This window comes from Fundulus heteroclitus, chromosome 16 (genome assembly GCF_011125445.2).
Source record: "Fundulus heteroclitus isolate FHET01 chromosome 16, MU-UCD_Fhet_4.1, whole genome shotgun sequence".
Taxonomy (NCBI): Eukaryota; Metazoa; Chordata; class Actinopteri; order Cyprinodontiformes; family Fundulidae; genus Fundulus; species Fundulus heteroclitus.
The window spans coordinates 17,828,397-17,853,013 of NC_046376.1; the positions used below are offsets into that span (position 1 = coordinate 17,828,397).

A 24,617-nucleotide genomic window follows, 5' to 3' on the forward strand; every position below is an offset into this window, starting at 1 on the left:
CTCTCTCTCTCTCTCTCTCTCTCTCTCTCTCTCTCTCTCTCTCTCTCTCTCTCTCTCTCTCTCTCTCTCTCTCTCTCTCTCTCTCTCTCTCTCTCTCTCTCTCTCTCTCTCTCTCTCTCTCTCTCTCTCTCTCTCTCTCTAAGAGGGGCGGATGTGCAGGGACAAGGAGGGGCGAGGTGTGTGTATGTGTGTGTGTGTGGATAGACTAACTATTTTGTTTCACATGGAAAATATCCCTAATAGTCAAGTTAAAGTACTTAGCTTCTGAATATGCAAAGCATTTACAGCATTAAAAATCTGCAATTGTTTTATTAAATTCTTGTGTTGGCAGAAACAAGCAAAAGTGTAAATGTTTCCGTGCTCTACTTCTTTGTATTCAAGCTTTAAAACTACAAAACAATTCCCTCTCATTTTCTTGCTGCTGTTTTCTAAGATTCTGTACAGACAGCTAAAAGTCCCGACCAAAAGAGACAACATTTTGATTCCCTGAATATTGTGCCACATGATAATAAATCAATCTGATTTACTTTAAAAAAAACTGTTTTTCAATTAAAGCTCAAACACTTTGCTGCAGTATTAGAATCTTGATGCCTTCTTTATTTTCAAGTCACTGGTATGCTTTATTTCTCTTTTTCTCTCCTTCCAATCATTGATATTGTAAATTAAACAAGGTAACATTTCACTCTTTCACTTCAGCAATCTCCTTTGAAACACTATCTCGACAGACACAATTATTTCACGTGGGTATAGTCTAAGAGGGACCACAGACATTTCAAACTGGCAATAACCACAGGATTGCCACATTGATATTGCACTTTAATGCAATCTCAGGAGCCTCTGAGCAGCCCCCGTTTGATTGGATAATACCGGCGCGCCAAGCTCTCAGGCATAAATCTTCATTCATGTATAAATCACTCAAAAATAGAGCAAGAGGATTTGAGACGCAAATCCTAAAAAAAGCAATAACCACATGAGGGAGGAGAAGTCCAATATGAGGCATTTTCCACGTTCACTGAGCCATAACTGTGATGGCTTGGAAAAATCCCAACAGTGTAGGAAGTTAGTGATAGGACACGAGGCTCTTCGACACACTTTTGAATAAACCAATCATCCCAGTGATTGTTACGGAGACAGTCAATCTGAAGGTAAACTCAGTGCTGGGTGAGGACACTTCAGCTCCTGATGAGGAATAGTCAACAACTATATAACTGCCACAATGACGGTGCTTTGAAAACATATTTTACTCCTTGAACATTTTCACATTTTTGTGACATTACTACTACCAACAACATATATGTTATTGGGATTCTATATGATAGTATAGGGAAATATGAAGCAGGGTACGATTGTAAAGTATAAGGGCTTTATTTGTTACCAAATAAAGCTGTTATCTGAAGGTTTCAGTGGTAGTTTAGAGAACGCACAGCTTCCTGAAAACGGGAACACAACAGACAGGTCAGGGGATAAAGCTGTCGAGATGTTAAGAGCAGGGTTAGATTATAAAATAATATCCAGAAAATTGAGTATCAGACGAAGTAGTGTTTAAAGCTATAGTTGCTAATCCTGTTCAGAAACACTTTTATAAATGATACATGATGTATAATCATATACTGAATATACATGAATGTATACACTCATTTTATCCGGGTCATCGCAAAAACAAACAGCCTTAAACAGGAGGCAACCTGATTTTCACTTAGTTCTTTCTGAAAATGTTAAGACACCTATCCAGGACTCCAGGAGTAACAATTGAGAAAATGCAGGTGACCAAGTACTCCACTCACACTAAGCAATAGCTTCTAACTACCCAGGACAGTGACGGGTGGGTCATTGATTTGCAACTGACTTAGAATGCGCCTAGAAGGATGGACCTCCATGTCCTTAAAAACAGTAGTGCACCAACTACAGGTTGCTCAAGTTCGAGCCACCAGAATTGACAAAGGGTACGGTACAGTATGTTAAGAGAGGTCTAGTTAATTCCCTTTTGTAGGCTATCTGCAATCTGCTTTTTAAAATTGATGCTGGGGGTATGGAATCCTTCTGGCAGAAGGGAAGACTGGATTATTACCTGGTGTAATAGTTGCTCCACAATTCAGTTCTCAGTATAATTTATGTTGAGGTTTTAAACTAGCCCTGACCATCAGTCTTGTCTTCCACTGTATGGCTTAATTCAGTCAGTACTTTTCATTTACTGTGCAGTAACGTGACTTCAAAGTGCTCTTTGATATGGATCTCATGTAACATCATGCCCCAAATTGCTGATCCCCTGAGATTCTGATGAAAGGCCCAAGAAAGCAAAGGATCTGATCTATGAACTGCTGTTCATTAAGGTAGAAACTTTATTAGACTGTGGTTATAACTCTTTTGCCAAGATTATGCACAAAGGAGATGCATCTAATGATAGGTTACTTTGTCACAGATATTAACAGAGCGAGAGAGAAATGGGGGTTGGGGGGGTCATGAAGTGTTGGGCTGCCCCCTAATGGTTCAGCGTCATTAGGAGAATTAGTCAAATTTACTACATCTTCTCTTTGTATATAGTTAAAATCTAATAATTACATACTCTTTGGAAAAAGTAACATATTTTAGCTGCTCCCAAGAAACATAATATGTGTTTAAATCATACAACTTGTTGCACAGTCATTAATTGTTTACACTGTACCCAAATGCTAAGGTAACTTGGACATGCCTTAGCTGGGATGCTGCTGGACTATGATACATAGTGCATATTATATAAACTTTGGACGCTATGGAAATTGTATGTATGGAGATATTTCATACTCTATTATCGTATGTCAGGCCTATAGGCTAGAGTTCCACTATCAAATATTAATTTATTTACCCTTATATTCTACTGTTGGTGTTTTCTTTACAGCTAACTTTAGATTAGACAGTTTATTTCATTGTATTCTTTTTTTTTTTGTGCCACTTTTACACCTGAACTTCCCCATTGAGACACATTAAAGGAATTCTTATCATAGCTTTTGTTAATTTTCCTCACTGTGTTAGATAAGATCCGACAAAATTTCCTGTTCAGTTAGGATTATTAAAATAATTTCCATTTGCTAAACATATATAGCCATCTTTTTAAATATTAAATGTACATACTAAAACATCCATCCATCCATGATTGTGATTGATTTTGTACATAAATTCCATGCAACATTTCTAATGCTTATTCTTAATTAGCAATTAGTTTGATATTCTATATTATAAATATTATATAGTGTTACTGTATTACTGTAATAATAAAATTGTCCGTCTTTCACTCCAATGTCACACTTGTAAAAGTTGGCATGAATGTTTTTTTCTCAGAACTTTCAATAATTCTCTGCTATTATTTTTCCCTTTGCATCATTTCTACTTTTTGTAGAGTTATGTTTATTTATACATTTTCTTAATGCTTTTATTTTACAAAATGAAACTTCTACTAAAGTTATTCAACTGAGTTACACTTGCTATCACAAAGCATTTGTATGACCTTATGGCATCCTTAGCATGTGCCTAGATATTGCTTGCTGTAATCTGTAATGTATGGATATTACAGGTATGTCTGCAACTGAAAAAAATAAAAATAAAAAAATAACCGCTGCACATTTTCGATGACAGACACACGCAGAAGAGCTTTGATTCATTTAATTCCTTTGTTTTACATTGATCCCCCTCAGTTGTTTCAAACACAGAGTGAATGGCATGGAAATCACAAGAGACATATCTGGTACCAAACTCTCCTACTTGTACATGCAGAGCACAGTCACAGAAATTCATATTCATGCAGCGCATTTCAAGTGTCACCTACTAGTATTCAGCCCCAAAGCACACTTCCAAGCTATTCGGGCCATGGAGGTGCATCAAAGCATCCCAATAATAAAAACATTTGCCACAAGATAGATGGTTTAGCTTGAAAGCGAACCACCCTATGTTCCATTTTAGATAAAACAACTTTTCCTCAGAGCACAATTTCTTCGACATATTTTCCATCTTCTCTTTTATCTGCCAATGGACTGTTTTATTTGGCAGATTTCCATTGGTTGGTTGTTTACTTTAGCTCGGAGAGCGAGGGTATTGTACACAATCTGGGTCTTTTGGACACTTTCGCAGATAACAGTAGAGAAACAGTGTGCCGTAACTCAAATAATAAAATCATTCAACAACATGTAAAATACGCAACACCAATGTTTTCATCTTTTTCAGCAAGTATTTTACTTTTTTACTTTTAGGAAATATGTTTTAATTAGAAACATTAAATTTATTCATATTTGCCTGCCATGTCCAGTCCAATTTATTTTACAATCTTTGCAATTGCATCAGTTTCAGATTCCCTCTCTCTTTTTTTCTACCAGCAGCCTTCAAAGCTGTTCAAAGCACTTTGAGGTGGAAAACCTGAACAAAAGCCATAATTTTAACATTCTCATGGTTTGTCACAATGGGTAACGTGTTAATAATAAATTTCAATCCTGGTAACATGCTGTCAATGTTAGACATAGGTGTATGCATGTATGCGTTATATATTAAATAATACGTATTATGACTATATAATCCTACTAAAGAGCCTTAAAATTAATTATTTTTATGAAGGCTTTTCTATTAGATAAATTGATAGCAAAATAAAATCGGATCCTCTCCCACCTTTTCTTTCAGTTCTAGTTTTTTTTAATTATTTTAATTACTGCTGTGACTCTTTGGCTATGGGCAGGTTAAGGCAAGTAGTTGTTTTCTTGTAATATTTTCTTGACTTATGAAGAAAAATTCACATCTGTCTGTAATGTATGTTATCTTGTCTTTCCTATTTTAAAGAGTGGCTTAGAGAATTAGGCTTCGTGTCACATCATATTTATACCCTAGAGAAACAGGAAGTTACAGATTAGCAATTCAAAGTTTTTTAGTCACATCAATTTTAATATGTTAAGCATTTATGACAAAAAAAACTTTAGTTACAGACAAGTTTCACAGCCAGAACTACGGGGACAACCATATTTGATGGTTTCTGCTAAGAGCTTCCGGTTTTTGATGTTCACTGGATATCTGGAGTTTGCGATCTGAGTTGTGACTGAACACAGGAACTCTGTATTGTGTTATTTAAAGTCATAAAATAGTCACACTGCCTCCACCTGCATGAGCTGCCCCTGACCCCATGCAAAACTCTGAGAAGATAGTGGGGCAGGCAGAGCTCCACACATCCATCTCGGATTGCTCCATTGGAGGTGTATTTCAGGAGGGCTCTTATCAAAAATCCTGTCATATGATTGGATAGATCACTTGACCGTCATCTTTAGTGATGTGCTACTTCACCCACTCACATTTCCACTATCAAAAGCCTTCAAAGTCGTTCTATGGTGTTCTTTTAAAGAAGTAATATTCGGTAGATTGGACAATATCAGCATCAATGTGACTAGATGTCTCTAATGAAAACCGGACCAGGGACGTCTCTAATTTTGCTAAGCAGGCGGGTGGGTGCAGAGTCTCTGTTAGGGGGTTGGTTTGTTTTACCCCATCTGCAACGGCGACATGGCGGGGAATGCGCATTCAGCTTAGCTCTTCTACTACACCGGGACAGCGGGACATATCCAAAAAGTTGCTTCTCTGATACGTCACATCTACGAAAATCCCGCCCGGTGGTCCTGATTGGCTCGTCCATTTTATGTGGTATTGAAATCTCTCCCAAAGGCAGCGATTCCAGATGGATGTGTGGAGCCGTGTGGAGCTCGGCGGAACTACATCCATCTGCCGAGAGACAAGTTAGCAGGTTATTACAGAATGAGAAAAATCAACCACATCCTCCTCATCACTTATTTTAAAGGTTAGCCATCCTCATGATGAGCTTAATCGGCCTGGTTGGCCGACGTCTCCGAGTCATGTAACAAAGTAGTCTACAGGACCTGCAGTCCGAGTGGACCTGCACACCACTGGCATGTATGTGCGCTTCTCTGTCTGAGCTTGTGTGCGCAGCTCTGTTTCTGTGTGAACTAGAATGATTCATAACCCTATGAATGAACAGAGGGATTTATTATTATTTCTTTATTTCAAAATTGCGTTGGGGTGACGGGGTGGACTCTGTTAATTGTAGCTGATTGCCAGTAAATTGTATATGAGACTCATGATAACCTAATACACAGGCTACAACATTGCACACATTACAGCAATTTCAACAACTCACAAATAACAACTAATCAACAAATAAATATGTATATTGTAAGGTGAGCATACTTGCCTTTGGGCAGCTGCGTGGCTGCATGACCAGGCCGGGGTACAGCTGCACAGGTGCAGCCCGCAGTCTCCACCGGATTATAAGCCGCACTTTGAATTACTGTGTCTGTGTGTCTTTGTCCACACATAAATTGCACCGGATCACAAACCGCATTGAATATTCTACCCAAGTGTGTAATATCACTCTGCCTCTCCGCATACACAGCTCTCTCCTGAAAGGGATAGCTATCCGTCTGTGTTGGGAGGACAGAGTAATTGGACTACACTGGCCTGTTTCTAACATAAAGCCAAAATAGACTTCAATTGGTATATTGAATTAATTTAGTTAGTTTATTGTTGCTAGAGCGTACTCCTGGCGTGGGCTGCCATACATGAATGTACTTCAAGATTACAGATTACAGTCAGGCAGTCTTGTAAAGTGCTCAGGGGTCCGATCATGTAATGACAGTGTACCGTAATTCTCCAAATATCCATTGAGTATTGCAGCTTCCTTGCTTACAAAAGTTGTACTTACACATTTTAACAGATTTTACCGACCACATAAAATCAGTCACTAAGCATAACGGTAATCATATATTTAAGGCGCACTGGAGTATAAGGTGCAGAATCACTTTTGAGAAAATGTAAGTATTTTAAGTGTGCCTTATAGTCTGAAAAATATGGTAAGTACTGATAAGCTTCTGTACTTTTCAGGTGTATCATAGCGTTCTTGTCTACCGACTCAACAAACTACGAAAATATTTTTCCTCATTGTAATATTAGGCTGTTTCGTCATAATATCCTCCCAGTTCAATATTGTAGCAGGGCGGATGTTTGATAAACCACCTTTTATGAGAGCTAAATGAGAATGCACCCATTTAGAGTCATCACCATCCAATGTAAATAAACGCTGACCTTACTCAGTCAGAAATGACTGGCATAATTAGATGAATTGAGGAAATAACACCCGAAATGCCCTTGGAACTTGTCCATACAGTTCCAGCAAGAAGTTTACATACATTCATAATCTGCACAAAATGTTTATTAATTTATTTTTGGGCATTTACTGAACCCTTCTTATTCTCTTCTTTTTAGATTTTAAAAATAAGAGTTGGGTGATTATGTCTGCATCTAATGCAAATTTTCTGTAATCTGCATAGTTTCAAAATAATAAATATAATAAATAATACATATTCACTGAAAGATGCATGGGCCCACACTAGTGTTTGGATAATTAGTAGGTTGGAGAGAAGCCACGTGTCATCAACTCCACTTTTCTGGTATTATTCTGTTTTAATATTTGACTACTTCTTTTATTTATAATGGTCAACCTAATTTAAATTGGCTTGCAAAAGCCCAAATGTTTGAGCACAGTCCATGATTTTCAATTGGGTTGAGTAAGAGGCATTCCTGAACCAAAAAAAAAAATCAGTGTTGTCCATTCTAAACCAGCCTTGCTGAGTGTTTCTATGTTTGTGTTTATTGTTGGAACACCCAACTGTATTGAAGTTTCGCTCGTGTGACCCAAACTGTCCATTCTGATTAAAGAAAATCATTCAATGACCAACTGTGCACTACCAGAACAGGAATGTTCCTATCTACACTTAAAATAGGATCTCCTAACCTAACACGTAGCCAGTACTTCTGCACTTCCCTCTTTGCCTATTTCTACTGTCACATGTCTTCCATAAGCTATTATGGCTGTGATATGGACTATATTGTTATATCCTCATCTGTGAGCCGCCTTAGACAAAAGTGTCTGGCAAATGCATAAACATAAATATTCAGGTTATCAGGAACAACCAAGAAGCTGTGATGGCTCAAAATTGTCAAACACATGTAGTTGCTGGGACAAGATAGTTTTACACCGCCATTGACTGAAAGGGTGCCATCCAAGAAAGAACCCCCTGCTTCAAAATCTACAACTTCTTAACTGAAACTGCCAAATGCCTATATGAAAAAGCCTGATCTTTACTGGACAAAAGTTGATATGTATGTCTAGAATGACAAGAAGAATGATGGAAGGAGAAAGTGGTCACTGTACCAACCCTCAAGCATTATGGTGCTAGTCTCATGTGAACATTCTTTATCGCTGTCAGACTTTCAGTCAAACGGGTGGAACAATAATTATAGAGGAACACGGCAACAAACTGGATTGGGGACGAATATGCAGGCTAACCCCAACCTCAATAGTGCTGAACATTTGTGTATTATGCCTAAAAACTATGTCTGGTCCAGGACAGACATAACTTCAGAACTCCACAAAACTGATCAAACAGGTGGCCAAAAAAATGAATCAAAAGTTAATCTAGAACCTTGCTGATGGCTACAAAAAGAATGTGGTTTTCTGCAAAACTCCAATTTGCCAATATCACCAGGGGTCTATTGGGTTCGAGAATTTAATTCACCTCTTAACTGACACTGTCGTACAATCATTTACTACAAATGATTGGCATACACAAACTCCTAAATGGCATATATTTTAATGTATATTATAACTGTATGTTTTATTCATTTAAAACCACTGGCATTGTTGACGTTGTTTGTCTAACAAATGTTTTTCTTCTTCTACCTGAACTCGAAATTCATCTTATTTCTTCTAAAAGACTAACAAACTCAAATAGAACTGCAGCGTAAAAGAACAAAACGGTAAGAGTCAAAACAAATGTTTTCATAAACAAACCAAAAACAGAGCAGCCGTGGCATCAGCAGCTCATTAACGTCCTCATTACCGTTCACATTATTGTCCACAAGAGGTCAGACATTAACAGCAGAAGTCATAAATAGCAGCGGGACTAACCGTGCGCGTTTCCCCGCAGACAAAACTTTTCCAGGCCAGTTGGAGCAGAAAGCTTCCTCCCTTTTCATGACTCGCTTCTTGATGAGCCTAGTTAAGTGTCCCTGTATGAAGATGCTCGGTTTAAAGAGATAAAGCAGAACAGGCCACGCATATCCGCAAAGAACAGCGTTTGATCAGGGAGTTTTGTCTTTTTAATGGCTGTAAATTGCCACATTTGGTAAACTCATTGTCTTTCCCCATATTTCATAGCGCAGGATATTAGCAGGCAGGTTTGCTGCCTTTTCTTTTTCTTTTTTGCGAGTGGGGTAAAAGACGCCTTGCCCACAGGACTGAGGTTGTTGTCACGCCTTCTACGGACAAGGAGGCAGGTTCACACAGTCGGTGATCTCGGGACGTACAGTAAATGTACTGTTGATGTTGATGTTTGGCAGCCATGGGGACTGGAATAGATATTAGACACATTTATCCGCGTTTTAAAGGTGTAGCAAATAGAATAATTTAATATTAATTCGCAGTGGCACCCTTTCAAGAAACCTTACTCATTATTTTTATTTTTATTTTTATTTTTTTATCTTCTTTTTTGTCAGCTTTTCCCAAACCAAGGAACATCTCAGTATCTCCGAGAGAAACTTTTTCAGGGCTTTGTCGGATTGACTCTTCAAGCAGTAATGGCCACTGCCCGGCTTGATTATGTAGCTCCGTGGTGGACATACTGGCTGCACAATTTCCCACACTTCAATTTTCTTTTCCAGTCGGTCGACAACACTTTCAGACCGGAGGAGGCGAGCTATCAGCAGGTTGGTAACTGTACCTGTGCGTAAAAGCGCACGTATTTTATTGCTGAACACCGACTTTCATATGTAAATGTTACACCCAGACAGCTTATATTTAGGTGGAGAGCGGTTTAAACTGCTGTGCTGGGAAATAAAGGACTCTCTTTCGCACACACTTCCCATCTTTTTCATCTACACTCACGAAGATTTCTGTATGCAGCACTTTTAGATTTTTCGTTCTAATATCAGGAAGTGGGAAAGCATGCTGGGCAATTCTCACATGATAACACATGACCTGTATTATGAATGTCGGTTATGAAGTGACCAGTTTGAGTTCCGCCTATTTCCTGTATTCTCTGACTAAAGAGGAAGATATTATTTTTCTTAGTTTTTAACATAATTTAACATTTAAAGCCACTGGAATACTATTGCAGAAAGAACTCCAGCTATAGCACTTCAGCTATCAGCAATGATCTTCACAGCTTTCCTATAGGATTGCATTTTTACATGCAATTGTTCTTTCTTTTTATTTTTCTTATCTGAAATTAACATTCTGGTTATATGCAAAAAAAATAAGGTTTTCTCATTTCTGAAATCAACACTACTCATCATTACTAATTTTTATATTCAATGTCTTGTTTGAAAATAAACATATTTTTTTGTAAGGCCTGTAATGCATAGCTAATCAGATCTGATATATTAAAACAGACATTTTAAGGGTAGGTTGAATACACAGAGTACATGGTACACAGAGCTCAATTCCTGTGGCCTTTGTAACTGAATAAATACTGCTTTTGTCACGCTCAACTGAAGTCATAGTTTTCCGCCTGCAATTCACAAAAAATGTTTAATTGTGCCATTTGTTTTTGTACTAAATGTTCTGGTTCTCTAATATTTTTGCTTCCAGATAGAATCTGTTCCAATATATCAGTTCTATAAAAATCATAGCATAACATAACACCTAAAATTACATGCTAATTTGTTTTCTTTGCAAGAAGTTTAGTTTTCTTCTCCAATCTAATCAGACTTAAATCCTTATGCTGATTTTATATGAAGATCCTTTTGCTACCGCAGATGATCAATGCGTTCTGGTTAATGGCAGTTCAGTTGTTGTTGTTTAGTGTTTGTCTTCCTCCTCCCTGCCCGTCATGCATCTGTTCCCTTGTTATGGGCCTGGCATGCAGTGGAAATTGAAGTGTCAACATGTATAATTACCAAACAATTGAGTGGAAAATTAGAGGAGTAAGTGGAAGCTGCATCGTTATTGAAAAGAGCCTGAGCTGAGCTGTTGTTACGGAAAATCCAACCAGTTTGAACCCATCATGGAGTTGCTGCTGGCTCATCAGCAGTGACCTCTACAAAAGTATTTGCAAATCATCACATTAGCAGTTTGACCCTGATGGAAGGTAAGGTGAGAGCAGTCCGGCTGCCCTTTACTCATTGTTTGGGTTGGTTTAAGTCTGTGCATCTAAGTGTTTGGTCTTTTTTGCTAACTTCAAATGATTTGCTTTAAGATGGGGGAAGGCCCAAACGTCGCTTGATTTCAACTAAGTAAACAACAACGAGTCCCGGTGCCTACGCAGTCTCGGACAGTATGTAATTTAAATACCATTATCTTAGTCTGACATACTCTCATAGATCCAGCCAGCCAGCTTAACAATTGTGGAAATAGCTCCCATAAATTCACAATGAACTTTTAAATTAATAATGCAATACATATAAAAAGAACAGAGGCCTCCTAAGATTTGCGTCTCAAGAAGGTTAGAGTTTTGACATGAAAAATGTGCAGGGATCCTGATGGATTGTTTTTGTGAGAATCAACAAATGGTTTTGTTAGAGTCCAACAAATATTATGATGATTTTACTTCAGTTGCTGTGCCAACCGCATCTAAATGTAGTGATTAGTCAAAGATGAAGGTATAAAATGGCTTTGTCAGTAAGCCTGACATCCACTTTGAACTTGCGGGCACTGATATTTGCAGAACAAATTATTTGCAAGTACAATTAGGGTCATGTTTTTGTCATGTCTTTGAACTCAATTGAGAGCTACAATAATTTGAGTTTCAAGTCCCAAAATGATCCCAGCAATGGAATGCATTTCATAAGCCTAGTTTTTTTAAAGCCTTTTCCTAATGCATCATTTCCTGTGGTTTTCTTTCTGCACCAATGTTTTTTTTTTTTTTTTGTGTGTGAGTGTTCATCCTCCAGCCTCCAAATACTTTGCACATTCAGAGATCACAAGACTGATGGAGAGACTCATGTCACATGATGCTCCTCTCTAACTGCCCTGAATATGTTTTGCTTTCCTCTCAGCTGTGATCCACATACTACTGATGAACTTAGTTGAAAAATCAAGATTGTTTTGTGAGATGCATTTGCTTCAAGACCACAAAGACCAATGTTTTTTGTTTAATTTTCCCTGGTTACTAGTCAGCTGTATGAATGTTGATGACAAGAATGATACGTCTGCTCTCCAAGCTGAGTAATATCTTTTAACTTGACTGTTGTTGCTTCTGGAGGGTTGTTTTGACTCGTGAAATCAACCACAGGGTTGACGGGGTCAGCAGTTACACATTTGTCGACACACTTCATTCAGTCTCCAAAATAAGCACATAACCATTAATTTTACTGTTTTTTTTTTTCTTTTTTATCTTTTCAGTCTCTGATATTTCTGGCTTGCATTGGTGCTGTCGGGCTTGGTCTGAGCATCATAGCTCTGGCTGTGTACTTGGTGTGTTTGTGCTGCTGCCGACGGAGCCTGGATGAAGAAACCAAACGGCCCGATACCTGTTGTGTCACTTGGGTTGCAGTTATAACTGGTCTCATTGTATGGTGAGTAAAAATAGTTATAGTCCTGTTGACTTTGTGCTTTTTCAATTCAAATTCGATTCAAAAAGACTTTATTTATCCCAAACGGAAATTACATTTCCAGAACTAGACAAAGATGCGCGTGTAGTTCTACAAAAACACACAAAAAAAACAGTTTGCCGGGTCAGAGTAGGCTACATCCGGCTTAATTCTTTGCTGATGCCTTAAATCTAATTTGCTCTGGATTTGTCATTGATGCATGAGACCAGAAACCCAGCATTTCTAATGGAGTTTACAGTTTTCTTTATTGACTTTATAACTTTTTGGGATGACCTTAGATGCACTTGCTTCTTATTTCTCTGCCTTTTCTGTTGTTTTAAACCTCTTGACCTCACAGGATGTGTTGCTCGGTACTCGTCTTGCCCCATCTGTCCACGTGGATAGGTAGTGCTATTAGAGCAACCAAGACAACCAGAAAATCTCACAGTTCTGTCATCTCCTGAGGGGAGTGCTATCAGGCAGGGTTAATGGCTTAGTTTTTTTTTTATTTTCACAAAGATATTTTTTTAAGAAAGATCCCATCTGTCACCGGGTGGTCTGCTTTTTATCAGTTTATAGTAGTATTTTTGGATAAAATGATGCATAAAAAGGGTCTTAACCCTTATGCAGTTTTTACATTTGTTTTTCAATAATAAGTCAGGGGGGGGAAACAAACCAAAGCAACTTTTAAAACTTGCCAAAAAAATGTTGGCTCTTTGATTCTTCAATTTTACCCCTTTTTCACTGCAGTTCTTGCTCTTAACGTAATTTACTATACTTTGTTTTCTTGTAAAGCATAGTATATTACTTTGTCAATGAATGGGGTGATTGTACCAAACATGCCTCGCCATGCCTTGCCTTGCCCATGGAAATCAAATTAAAAGCATTTAATGTTAAACAAATGGCAGATTTGTGGCAGAAAATCCACCCAGTTATCCATATTCACTTTATCATCTTCAGTTGATCAGCATACCAAATTAAGATAATGATCTTCTTTAAGTGTTAAGTTAACTTATAGTGATTAATGACATTTAATATTAACCAATGCCTTAACTTTCTTATTGTTCAGAATAAATTTGATAAATTGTTTGATTAATTTAACAACTTGTTTAATTCTCATCTGTGTCAAAGCTAGCGACTCATATGTGCTGCCAGACATAGTGGCAGCACATATGTTTAACATTTGGAATAAAACAACAGACTTAACAAAACAAAGGTGTTATGTTGTTTTAAGGACCATTTAGATGATTATGAAAAATCATATCTACACTATTTTGTATTTTGCCCAAGATGTTTAGACAGTTATATTTTGTTGAAATCAAATCAGAAATATTAGAGAATTGATTATTCTGTGCCCTGATATGAAAAGATAAATAGATCAGTAAATGTATTTTTTTTTTGGTGAATTAATTGGATGATATGAGCATTATTCATTCATTTTCTGTGTCGTCTGTATTCCGTATAGGATTGAAGCCCTCTGCTGTCTGTTAGGATTTTGGGTATCAGTGGGATATATCGTCATTCACTGTGACTGCAAAGTCCGGCAAACGGGGATTTACATGATCATACATATCGCGCCTTGCAAAAGTACTCATACTTTTTGAACTGTATTGAGATTGTGGCTGTATTTTTTGGAATGTTGTTCTGTTCCAAGGTGAACCTCAGCTTCCCAGTCTCATATCTTTTGCAGCCTCTAACAGATTTTGATACTATGGAGCTAAAACAGTGACACCTTGCAGCGACATTGAAAACAGATTTGGCACTGTAAAATAAAACATTGAAAGATTAAACATTGAAAAATCACTGGTAATGACATTAAAGAAGAGATCCGTTTTTCCGGTTCTCCTCATCATCCACCTGCTGTCACTGGTTTAGCTCCATGTCACTACAATCAATCATTAGCTGTATAAGCTAATGAAGATCATATAAATGAAAATAATACCCTTGTATTCGAGCAGTGGTACTTGACCAGAGCTTTCCACAAGTTGACTGCAGGTAGATAAGAACCGGAAAAACTGAAGGCCCATGAAGGGGCCTTCAGTTTAGCCCCGCCCCTCACAGCAAAACAGTGCCAGCTTGTAGTGGCATCGTATCTATAGGAACCACTGATCTCTATTTATTCACTGGATTGCTCTATTTATTCACTGGATTGCTAATTTGCCTGAAAAACTAAAGTCACTGGCCGCCATCTTGCTACTCCCTACTCTCACAGATTCCCATAGGATTTGGTTACAACAAGCAGTTTTCTGGCTGTGTGAAAACGTTTCACAGGTAATTCTACAGTCAGTAGATGTACCAACATTATCAACTACTAGGAAATTATGTGCTGAAATATTTTACTTCTTATTCATATTAAATATATATATGTATATATAAATATGTATATATGTACATATATGTATACATATATGTAAATATATGTTTTTGTATATTGTTAATTTATATATTTATAAATGTTATGCATATTCCCTAGTTACTGGAGGAAAATGGGGAGTACCAATATGGCGGCTGGTGGCTTCATATTGGTGGCCTGCTGTTAGAAGCGACTCGTTCTAACAGCGGGCTATTAGCACTCCAGTGTATAATAGAGATCAGTGGAAGGAACTCTGTAGTGATACCGAAAACATCTCTCATTGAAAAAAAGATGCAGCATAAAATGAGACTATCGTCATAAGTTTTTAGAGTGCAATATAGTGCTTAGTTTCTAACAATGTTTGACTTTTCAGCGTCTAATTGTTCAATGCCAAATCTCTTTTTCAATGTCATTGCAAGTGATTTTGTTTTTTATGTTTAATTTTTCAATGTTTGATTTTACAATGACAAATCTCTTTTCAATGTCGCTGCAAGCTGTCACTGCTTTACCTCCATATCATCCAGGGTTGTTTTGTATTTCACTGTATGTTCCCATTAGCTCTCACCAGCTTCCCTTTACCTGCTGAAAAAGTGCATCCACACAGCCTGACGCTTCCACCCCTGCATTTCATCGTAGGGGTGATGTGTTCAAGATAACTTCCAACGGTGGCTTCCCTTCATACGTAGCATTTTACATGCATGCCAGGAAGTTCAGTGTTGGTCTCATCTGACCAGGGTACCTTTTCCCACGTTTGCTTTGCCACCCCCACCCCCCAACAGCTTACTACATACAGAAAACTGATATTTATTTGAAGAATTGATTTCTTCTTTGCAGTTTTCTGTAGGACTGATATTGGTGGAATGATTGACCAATAGTTGTCATGTTAACAGATCTCAACTAAGCTGTGGATATTTGCATCACGTTCAGATTTACTGTGGCTGCCTTGCTGCTTGTCTGATAAACACCCTCCATGCCCAGTCAGTTAAAGCGAACAGCTTTCAAAAACAGCAAACAGGCTTAAATCGGAGGCAACCGGACAGTCGTTCAGTCCTTTCTGAAAACGTTTCAAGCTTTCCATAACCTTCTCCCAGACCTCCAAATATTTGATTTGTGTTCAGATTGAAATGTGTACAGAAATTTTGTAAAACACATCCACCCCAGATGGGACTCGAACCCACAATCCCTGGCTTAGGAGGCCAGTGCCTTATCCATTAGGCCACTGGGGCTTTGCACTATACAAATATTGTTCTGTTATCGTAACCATAAAGGGTGCAGTCAGATTTTCTGTTATGACATAATAGCAACTATTAATTTTAGAGAGAACTTTCTGAATGTCTTATCTTCATCCTAGCAGTTTTTTGCTCTGTGAGTTGTTTCCATAGCACTTTTCACAGATATAAAAACTATTTAAAGGACAGAAATTAAGACTATTTATACGTTGCTGTTCGCTCTATGAGCACCCTTATTGAATAAATTCTGTATGTTTTGAGAAGAGAAAGTATTAAAACATGCAAAACAATACTCCCCAGCCCTTTTTATATAAAAACACACAGAGCCTGAAGAGGAAAGATCGAAATAAGAAATAAAGCTCACAACCCTTGTTATTTTATCTGTTATAACTGACTGGAGCATTGGGTTTTGTAAAGACATTTTAGACAAAAACAACCGTATTATAGTCATTTTGTAGTATACACCTGAAATATTTCTTTGACAAGAAGAAAGATGTTAAAACAAACCTCTGATATATGTATAATTGTACTGCAAATCAAAACTTGGATTAATAAAGTGAAAAGTGATGGAGTGGTTCATAGAATAAAATAAGCACACTCACATACAGCTGAATAATACATTCTTGGTTATCTTTTGTAGTCAGAGGACTGATTGCGCAAAGCTTAATGCTATGCCACTCATTTTACTGATATATTTTTATTTTATTTTTTTTACGGCTGCAATCAGCTCGCTTATGTTTCAACAATGCTAAAAGACTGCAAATCTTTCTAAAAATCCATTTGGCAATGTTTTTTAGACTTTTTGTCTTTCTTTTTCTGTGTATTTGCCTTTATACTATATGGGCAGTTGGGTAACATATTGGTATGTGCCTTGTGCTATCTGTTAATGACGTTGGGGCTCCTAACTGGATCACATTATATGAAAGAACTGAATAGAGAAGTACATTTAAGAGTTAGGTTAGGACAGCTAGGTTGTCTGGGGAGTTTCTGTAACTTTTTCTTAAGATTTCAGACTTGGATTGAAGATATTAATGTAGTTTTGCATATGATTTATTGCAAATATGTCCCCAAATTACAGCAGAAGAAATGGGCCTAAAAAGACTTTAATTGAATTGGCGCACTGATCCAATTGGGCTTTAACTTTGTTAGCTTCCTTTAGCTAAACCTAAGAACTACTACAGCACATGAGGCCGGTTGTAAACTTAAGTAATAGGGCGTGATGATGTTATGCAAGGTCATTCTTGCTGTGGTGTCTTTTGTTAACAATTTGCACCTTACAAATTGAAGTATTATAGCTTTGCAAAATTGCCGTGGGCTGTTCTTTGTTCATAGCTATTTTGACTTGTAAATTATATGGATGTTTTGAATTGTGTGATATATTTATCTTACAATACAATACCTTGCAAATAAATTAGATTTTATTTTGACTTGAATCAGATACGTCCTTTCATTGGTGTCGTTGAGTTGGTCATACTTAATTGGATTCCGATTTGACCTCACAGAATTTATTGGGTACAATTAAAGAAGGACATGCCTCATTACATAAGATCCTGTGGTTGATAGTGTTATCAGACCGACCCAGTCAAAGCCAAGACATCCAGTTGGAAAGATGTCAGTGGACCTGTAAGATCACGGGGGGTACATATAGGTGTATTGACAGCAAAGCGACATGCAAATGGTGGCAAATACACATAAAGATAAGATCATTGATTAAAATAATAATAGAATAATATAGATGGATAAGATGGGAGAATACATCACATGTTAAAAACTGTCTGATTGTGGGATGTGAATTAGATATAGTGAATATGTATTTGTATTTTCATAAAATCCAAGAAAGTTCTGGCTATGTGCTGTTCACTTCATGCTGCTTTATTGTTTTATTATAGCACATTTTATTAGATTTACAGCTATAATAGACACAATGCATCCCTTTAATGTTTTTTTTCTTGCAAAATGATTGGTCTAAATTGAATTTAGTTATTACATTTTGTATTTAAAAAATCCCCCCCTTGACTTAGTTCCTATTGCCTCTAATGTAGTTTGGAGTCTTTTTTTTCCCCCTCTAGGGGCGGCTTTGTTTAGCTCCTTGCATAAGAGAAAAACTAAATTTCTCATGCAGTCATCCACTCAAGAATATATCCTGGAATCTACATATCCTGTGCTTTGGTACCATTCTTTACTGTTTTCTTTTGTTTTATTTTGTAATACTGTTGTTGCTGCAGGGAGTGTTTTTGCACAGCCACAAAATTCCTAATGCTTCCCTAGAGGCTGAACTGCCCCATGATATTCAGTGCGTCTCATTATTGTTTCATTACTGAGTCATTAGGTGCTTCTCGTTGTTGCTGATGTGTCATCTTGGCAGCAGGGTTAATGAAGAGCTTATTGTGAAGGCCAACACATATCAGCTCAAGCACAGCAGCTTTCAAAAGCAAAAAGCAGGGCTGTGTGGCTTCTTTTAACCAAACTCAATTAGGTAATTATTTTAAACACCTCCGTGCAGCTGAACTTATACAGACTACTCTAATTGTATCTTTTTTGGTTAGATTTGATTGTACTTAATGTGCCCATTGTGTCCCTTTTCATCATCAAATAAGAAAAAAGAAGCACATTTCTCATTATATGTGCACAATGAAGACAAACACAAATCTAAGGAACATGCATTAACTCTTACAGTGATCTGTAACGGCACGTAAAGTCTTGGAATAAAGTTTTGTCTAAAAAAAATAAAAAATCAGTCACATTTGATGCCAAAACATAACAATTAGACAGAAATAGGACAAGGTTTAATTTACATTCTTTTCACTTTTTTCACAATATTCACATGCACATGTGTATATTTAATAAAGACACACTATTGCTTTTGTGCAAAGTAAGGTAACAGCTTAATGTTACCAGAGATATCTTTGACATTCACATTTTTCTTTCACTTCTCTTTCAATTGATAGATCTATCCAATCAAACTACATATTATATTTTCTCTCATTGAGACTTGATTACAATTATTATTGTTGCAACTAAGTGTCTTTTAAAGACTGTCTTTTTTGTACCCTTAGCAGATTAACATTAAAATTATTAATAAAACAATGTAAAAGGAGGATCAGTTTTTGGTGAAATTTTATTTAAATGTATTTAAAATGTAATTATTATTTAAATTTTGAAACTATTGCATGTGAAACATTCAAATGCTTTATAAAAAATGGGAAAAAAATGTATTGGCCTTTTAGCAATATAATGCTTAGAAGTGCTGACAAGCTTCTTGCCTATTGCTATAGGTACATTGAAAAGTCCCCTTTATCAATGAGCTTTATGTCTTTGAGGTTGGAAGGCCACTTTGACATTACCTCTAATCTTCATTTCCCTCCAGATATTTTCTATCAGATTCAAGTCAGGAGTCTAGCCGGGCCTCCCAAGATATTAATTTAGTTGCTGTCAGGAGAAACATGGTTCTAAAATGAAAGGATCCCCAATTCTCTCGGAGTTTCTGAATAGTTTTGGGTTTAAATGTATAATATTTGTTATTTTGAAATTGACACATAGGCTCAAGTAAAAAATTAGAACAAACATTTGCCAAATCTACTGGTGAATATGTAAACTTTTTTTTTTCGCTCTTTACAAACACTGTGAATGGAACAATATTAGCTAGAAATATTAGTCTAGAAAACAAAGTGATTTAATTGCACTTAAAAATATCTTCATTTACTTGATTTATTAAAACAAAATGTGTCAACATAAATGCTCTTTGTAGCTGAGGAAAAGATTTAAACACCTTTACCCCTATCGGCTAGAAATACTTATTGTAACCATCTACCAGGCATTGTCTCTGAGGTTTTTTTCTGGGTTTTTTTTTATGTCAGACTTATCTCCAGCATCTCAACGATATCTTGATCTTGACGTTGATGAGTTGACTTCCAATTTCCTAACTCTCAGCCAGCTTTTTAGGGATTAACAGTTGTTGTTTTTGTTTTTTGTTTTTTTTGGTTCACTGTCACGATACAGTTTGTACAAGGTTATTTTCTCGACAATGTGTTCAGTTGATTCCAAATATGTCCTCTGTTCACCTGTCCAAATAATCGAAGTTCAGACTCTGCTGTCCAAAAAAACATTACTGCCTGATATCCTGGTCTTTTCCATGTTCCCTCTGGCAAACTTTAGTCTAGCCTTCATGGTTATCTTAGACAGCAAAGGTTTCTTCCTTGCACACACAAACTATGCAAAGTCTTTGTCTGATTGGACAGACATGCACTGCTACAGGTCCCGTGATGACTTTTTAGTCAAATATCCTCCAAAATGTTGAATGATTATGTTCTAATTATATAAACCTGATGTGCCTTTGGGAGATTTTAATGGAAAGTAATGGATATCATTCCTCAGATAAATATATATATATTTTTACTGCATTTTAAAGCCATTTATGTCATGTATTTTATTTAGTTTTCATGATTTACTTACAGTACTTCATTACCTCAATGTTAAAATGCATATACATTATCAAAACACTCAAATATATTTGTTTAAAAAAAAAAGGAAAAAAAGAAAGAAAAAAAAAGTCTTCATTGGACGTCCTGTTTTTTTCACAATATGTGTCTCTTATTTGAGGGATTGCTGCAAATCCATGAACAATGCAGACTACTCTCCCTGTAGCTTCTCCAGGAGTGAATGCTGCTTGTCGGGACTCAAGCAATCAACTGGTTCCCTTATAACGGAAATTTTTGACCAATCTATATAATATGATTGAATTTGACTTTGGAAAGTGCCTCGAGATGACATGTTTCATGAATTGGCGCTATATAAATAAAATTTAATTGAATTGGATTATTTCAAAGCAATAGGAATTTAACTCTCACTTGTGATGAAGTATGCCATCAACAGAGTTGACAGATTAGTCATTTCTAACATTTGTTTAACAAAAACTTCACTGTAGTAAGTTTTTGCTGCTCATGTTACTGTAGACTAGGAGAAACAGGATTGCACTGACTCTATGGGTCTAATCCATCCTACAGTATTATGGAGGCTTGGGCACAGTCCCAGGAGACCAAGGAAGGTGAGAAATATGAATTGGGTGTATCCCATTGAGGTCCATTCTCACTTGCCAGTTTGAATGCTAATGTGGATTCAGCAGTCAGTAACTCCTGTCTGAGAATTTCTAGTAAAGCAATACATTATAAAGCACAGAAAACATGGATATCATAACTTATTAAAATGTTTGAAACTCCGTATGCCACTAAAGTTTTGCATGATCCTAGCCTGTGTATGGTACCAGAGCGCAAAGAGATGAGTAATACAAACACTGTAAGTGGATTTCTCCAAAGTCAATACTTGGATGAAAAGTAAATGCGTATTTACTACTGTGTATTGTTAGACATGCCCTTTTTGGTCTGTGGTTTAAATGTAGCAAAATTAAAACACTGCAAAAAAAAAATTGAATAATTTCCGTTTTCTAAATGTCTCCATTCTACAGTTCTGCTGTAGGGGTGGGTTTCTATGGGAACAGCGAGACCAATGATGGGGTCTACCAGCTGACCTATTCGCTCTACAATGCCAATCACACCCTGGATGGTATCAACAGTCTGGTGAGAGAAGCCTGCCAAGCTCTGCACTGCAATCTTCAACATCATAAATACAGAACATGTCATGTAGATCAGTATACGGTAGAATAACGCAGCAGCTGTTGCTATTCACTAATATTCTCAGTAAGGCCAAATTAATTTCTATGAAAGTCATTGCCAACTTCAGAATTAGAGTAAATGGCTTGGTTTATAAAGAAAAAGCTTGTATACCTGTAACAGAAATATGTACTTTAAGCTGACCAGACAATAACAATGTTACTGGTACTCTTGTAAGAAATATAACTGTCAAAAAATGCTGGGATTACGTCTTAATAATAATTTGAATAACAGGAAAGGCATGATCCTTATATGGCACGTTGGAAGCACAGATTTACAGCTGGTAAACAAACCGAGCACCCTGCTCTGTTCAGAGCAGCACCTCACTGCAGGGGACCTGTATCCACTTCTTTTCTTTTTTGTCACATGAAGAGAATTCAGGTGACTTCTGTCGGAGGATGTGTAAATAGGGATTATTTCCATGCGACTCCTGACCTGTATTCAGGGAAGTTATTTTGGGAGGCTTAGGGGCAGGGGAACTAGGAAAGGGGGAGAAGAGGAAGAAAGCAGCCTTGCAAGAAGCAATAATCACAATGCGAAAGAAGAGGATTAACTCCCATCTGCTATGCATTAATGGATGCTAAGCGGCTCCTCTTTCCGTCTCCTGCAGCCCCACTGTCTGTACTGTGTGTGTGTATGGATGAACATGCCAGTGTCATTTATCCACTTTAAGTGTTCATATACCACACATTTCATCTCTATTTACACAAAGTCCAAACTGAAATGCCTTTAACTGTCCATTAATTAAGATGTACAGTTGAGTGATGCTTTAATCTGGGTTTGAAAATCAAAGTATAAATGTATTATAGTTTTGATGTTATCTCTATTTAAGGACACTGATGTCTTGAGCTAGAAAACCCAAAATCCTTGACAGTGTGTGCCCTAAGTAAACACAACAAGCCTCTGCACTGTTTTTTAAAGTGGATAGGTACATTATAAACACACTGTTCTGAAACTAAAATTACTTAAATCCTGCGCACTAAAAGAGAAAGCTATCACCATATACGGATAACAAGGTATCATCCGTAAAAGCATGGTTTGGAAATGTTGCTGGGAATTTGTCAAAGCGGTCAAAATGGAAAGTGGTTGCTTTTTGACAACCAGGTAAAGAATAGAGTGAACACTTTTGCTACAGACATCCTCTTATTCAGATTATGTGGATGACCTCCGTGGAAGTAAACAAGTGAAGCAGGCAGATTTCTCCTCACTTATGTGTGTGTGTGTGTGTGTATATATATAATATATATATATATATATATATATATCTATATATATATATCTATATATATATATATATATCTATATATATAGATCATATAGCTATTATATATCTCTAATATCTATATATCTCTACTATCATCTCTTATCTTTTTATCTATCTATCTCTCTATATATATCTATATTCGAGATTTTTCTCTAGGAGATCTCTATCTCTTCTCTCTTTTTTTTCTCTCTCTCTCTCTCTCTCTCTCTCTCCTCTCTCTCTTCTAGATCTTCTTTTCTCTCTCTTCTCTCTCTTCTCTCTCTTCTCCCTCTTCTTTTTCTCTCTCTTCTCTCTCTCTCTCTTCTCTCTTTTTCTCTCTCTTATCTCTCTCTCTCTTCTCTCTTTTTCTCTCTCTCTCTCTCTCTCTTCTCTCTTTTTCTCTCTCTCTCTCCTCTCTCTCTTCTCTCTCTCTCTCTCTCTATCTCTCTCTCTCTCTCTCTCTCTCTCTCTATATCTCTATATATATCTCTATCTCTCTGTGTGTGTGTGTAAGCACTCTTTGTTCAAAATGCTTTTCCCTCTGAAATAGGAAACAATTGCATTGTTGAATTTAAGGTGAAGAACAACCCAAAACTCAGTAAGGAGGATATCTATCTATCTATCTATCTATCTATCTATCTATCTATCTATCTATCTATCTATCTATCTATCTATCTATCTATCTATCTATCTATCTATCTATCTATCTATCTATCTCTCTAATCATATCTATCTATCTATCTAAATCTATCTATCTATCTATCTATCTATCTATCTATCTATCTATCTATCTATCTATCTATCTATCTATCTATCTATCTATCTATCTATCTATCTATCTATCTATCTATCTATCTATCTATCTATCTATCTATCTATTATTTTGAGTTTATATCAATGTAAATAATAGTGCTAGTATTAGACTTGTGAAATGAATGGAAATCGTAACAGACTTTGTGATATTGATAAATATCTTATCATCATATAAACAAATCAATATAACACTGAATCATGAAAAAGCTAGTGAAGTACACCCTAGTGAACAGTCAGATCACTGTGATAGTCAAAACTCTAGTTTTAATTTTCCAGCTTTTTTTTTTTTTTTTTTTACTTTTTATGTTTTCTCTGTCCGAACAAATCAACTGATCACCGCAGAGTGAAAGCAATGACCGTTTGCTCCTGCATGTTTAGGCACAGTATTTTGCTTATGCTGCAACACCTTTTTTTTTTCTCCACCCAGTTTCTGAGCAAAATAAATTATTTTTTGACTGTGACTGCAAATACTGTATATTGTAATTTAACTTGCAATATACTTAAATTTAAATTTAATTTTTTTTGTATTGAAATTACAGTTTTTTATATCTCCAAGCTACTGCTCTCAAACATTTCTTCCAGTCTCTAACTCACTGAATAAATCACCATTTGAGTCTTTGTTTTATGAAGTCTAGCTGGAGAATCTGCCATCACTACTTTTGCCATGGGTGGACAGTGCTGCTTGAATTTGGTGTCCAAACATAACT

General features: G+C 36.6%; 1 protein-coding gene and 1 non-coding gene across 6 annotated transcripts in view; one reads left to right on the top strand and one right to left on the bottom strand.

Annotated features, from left to right (window-relative positions):
- The first annotated feature begins 8,982 nt into the window (after nucleotides 1-8,982).
- LOC105932070 (protein tweety homolog 2-like) overlaps nucleotides 8,983-24,617 on the top strand; it is a 46,377-nt gene continuing 30,742 nt past the window's right edge. Inside the window, exons 1-4 of one of the 5 annotated variants that reach the window (XM_021320742.2) lie at nucleotides 8,984-9,465; nucleotides 9,574-9,783; nucleotides 12,419-12,591; nucleotides 21,650-21,761. In XM_021320742.2, coding sequence (XP_021176417.2) covers nucleotides 9,655-9,783; nucleotides 12,419-12,591; nucleotides 21,650-21,761 — 414 coding nt within the window. In that variant the 5' untranslated portion in view covers nucleotides 8,984-9,465; nucleotides 9,574-9,654. Of the gene's footprint in view, nucleotides 9,784-12,418; nucleotides 12,592-21,648; nucleotides 21,762-24,617 lie in introns of those variants that run through there. The other 4 variants (XM_012871052.3, XM_012871053.3, XR_004932941.1 and 1 more) reach the window with 4 other exon arrangements.
- On the bottom strand, nucleotides 16,113-16,185 carry trnar-ccu. The gene has a single exon. It is a non-coding gene; the product is annotated as a tRNA-Arg (tRNA).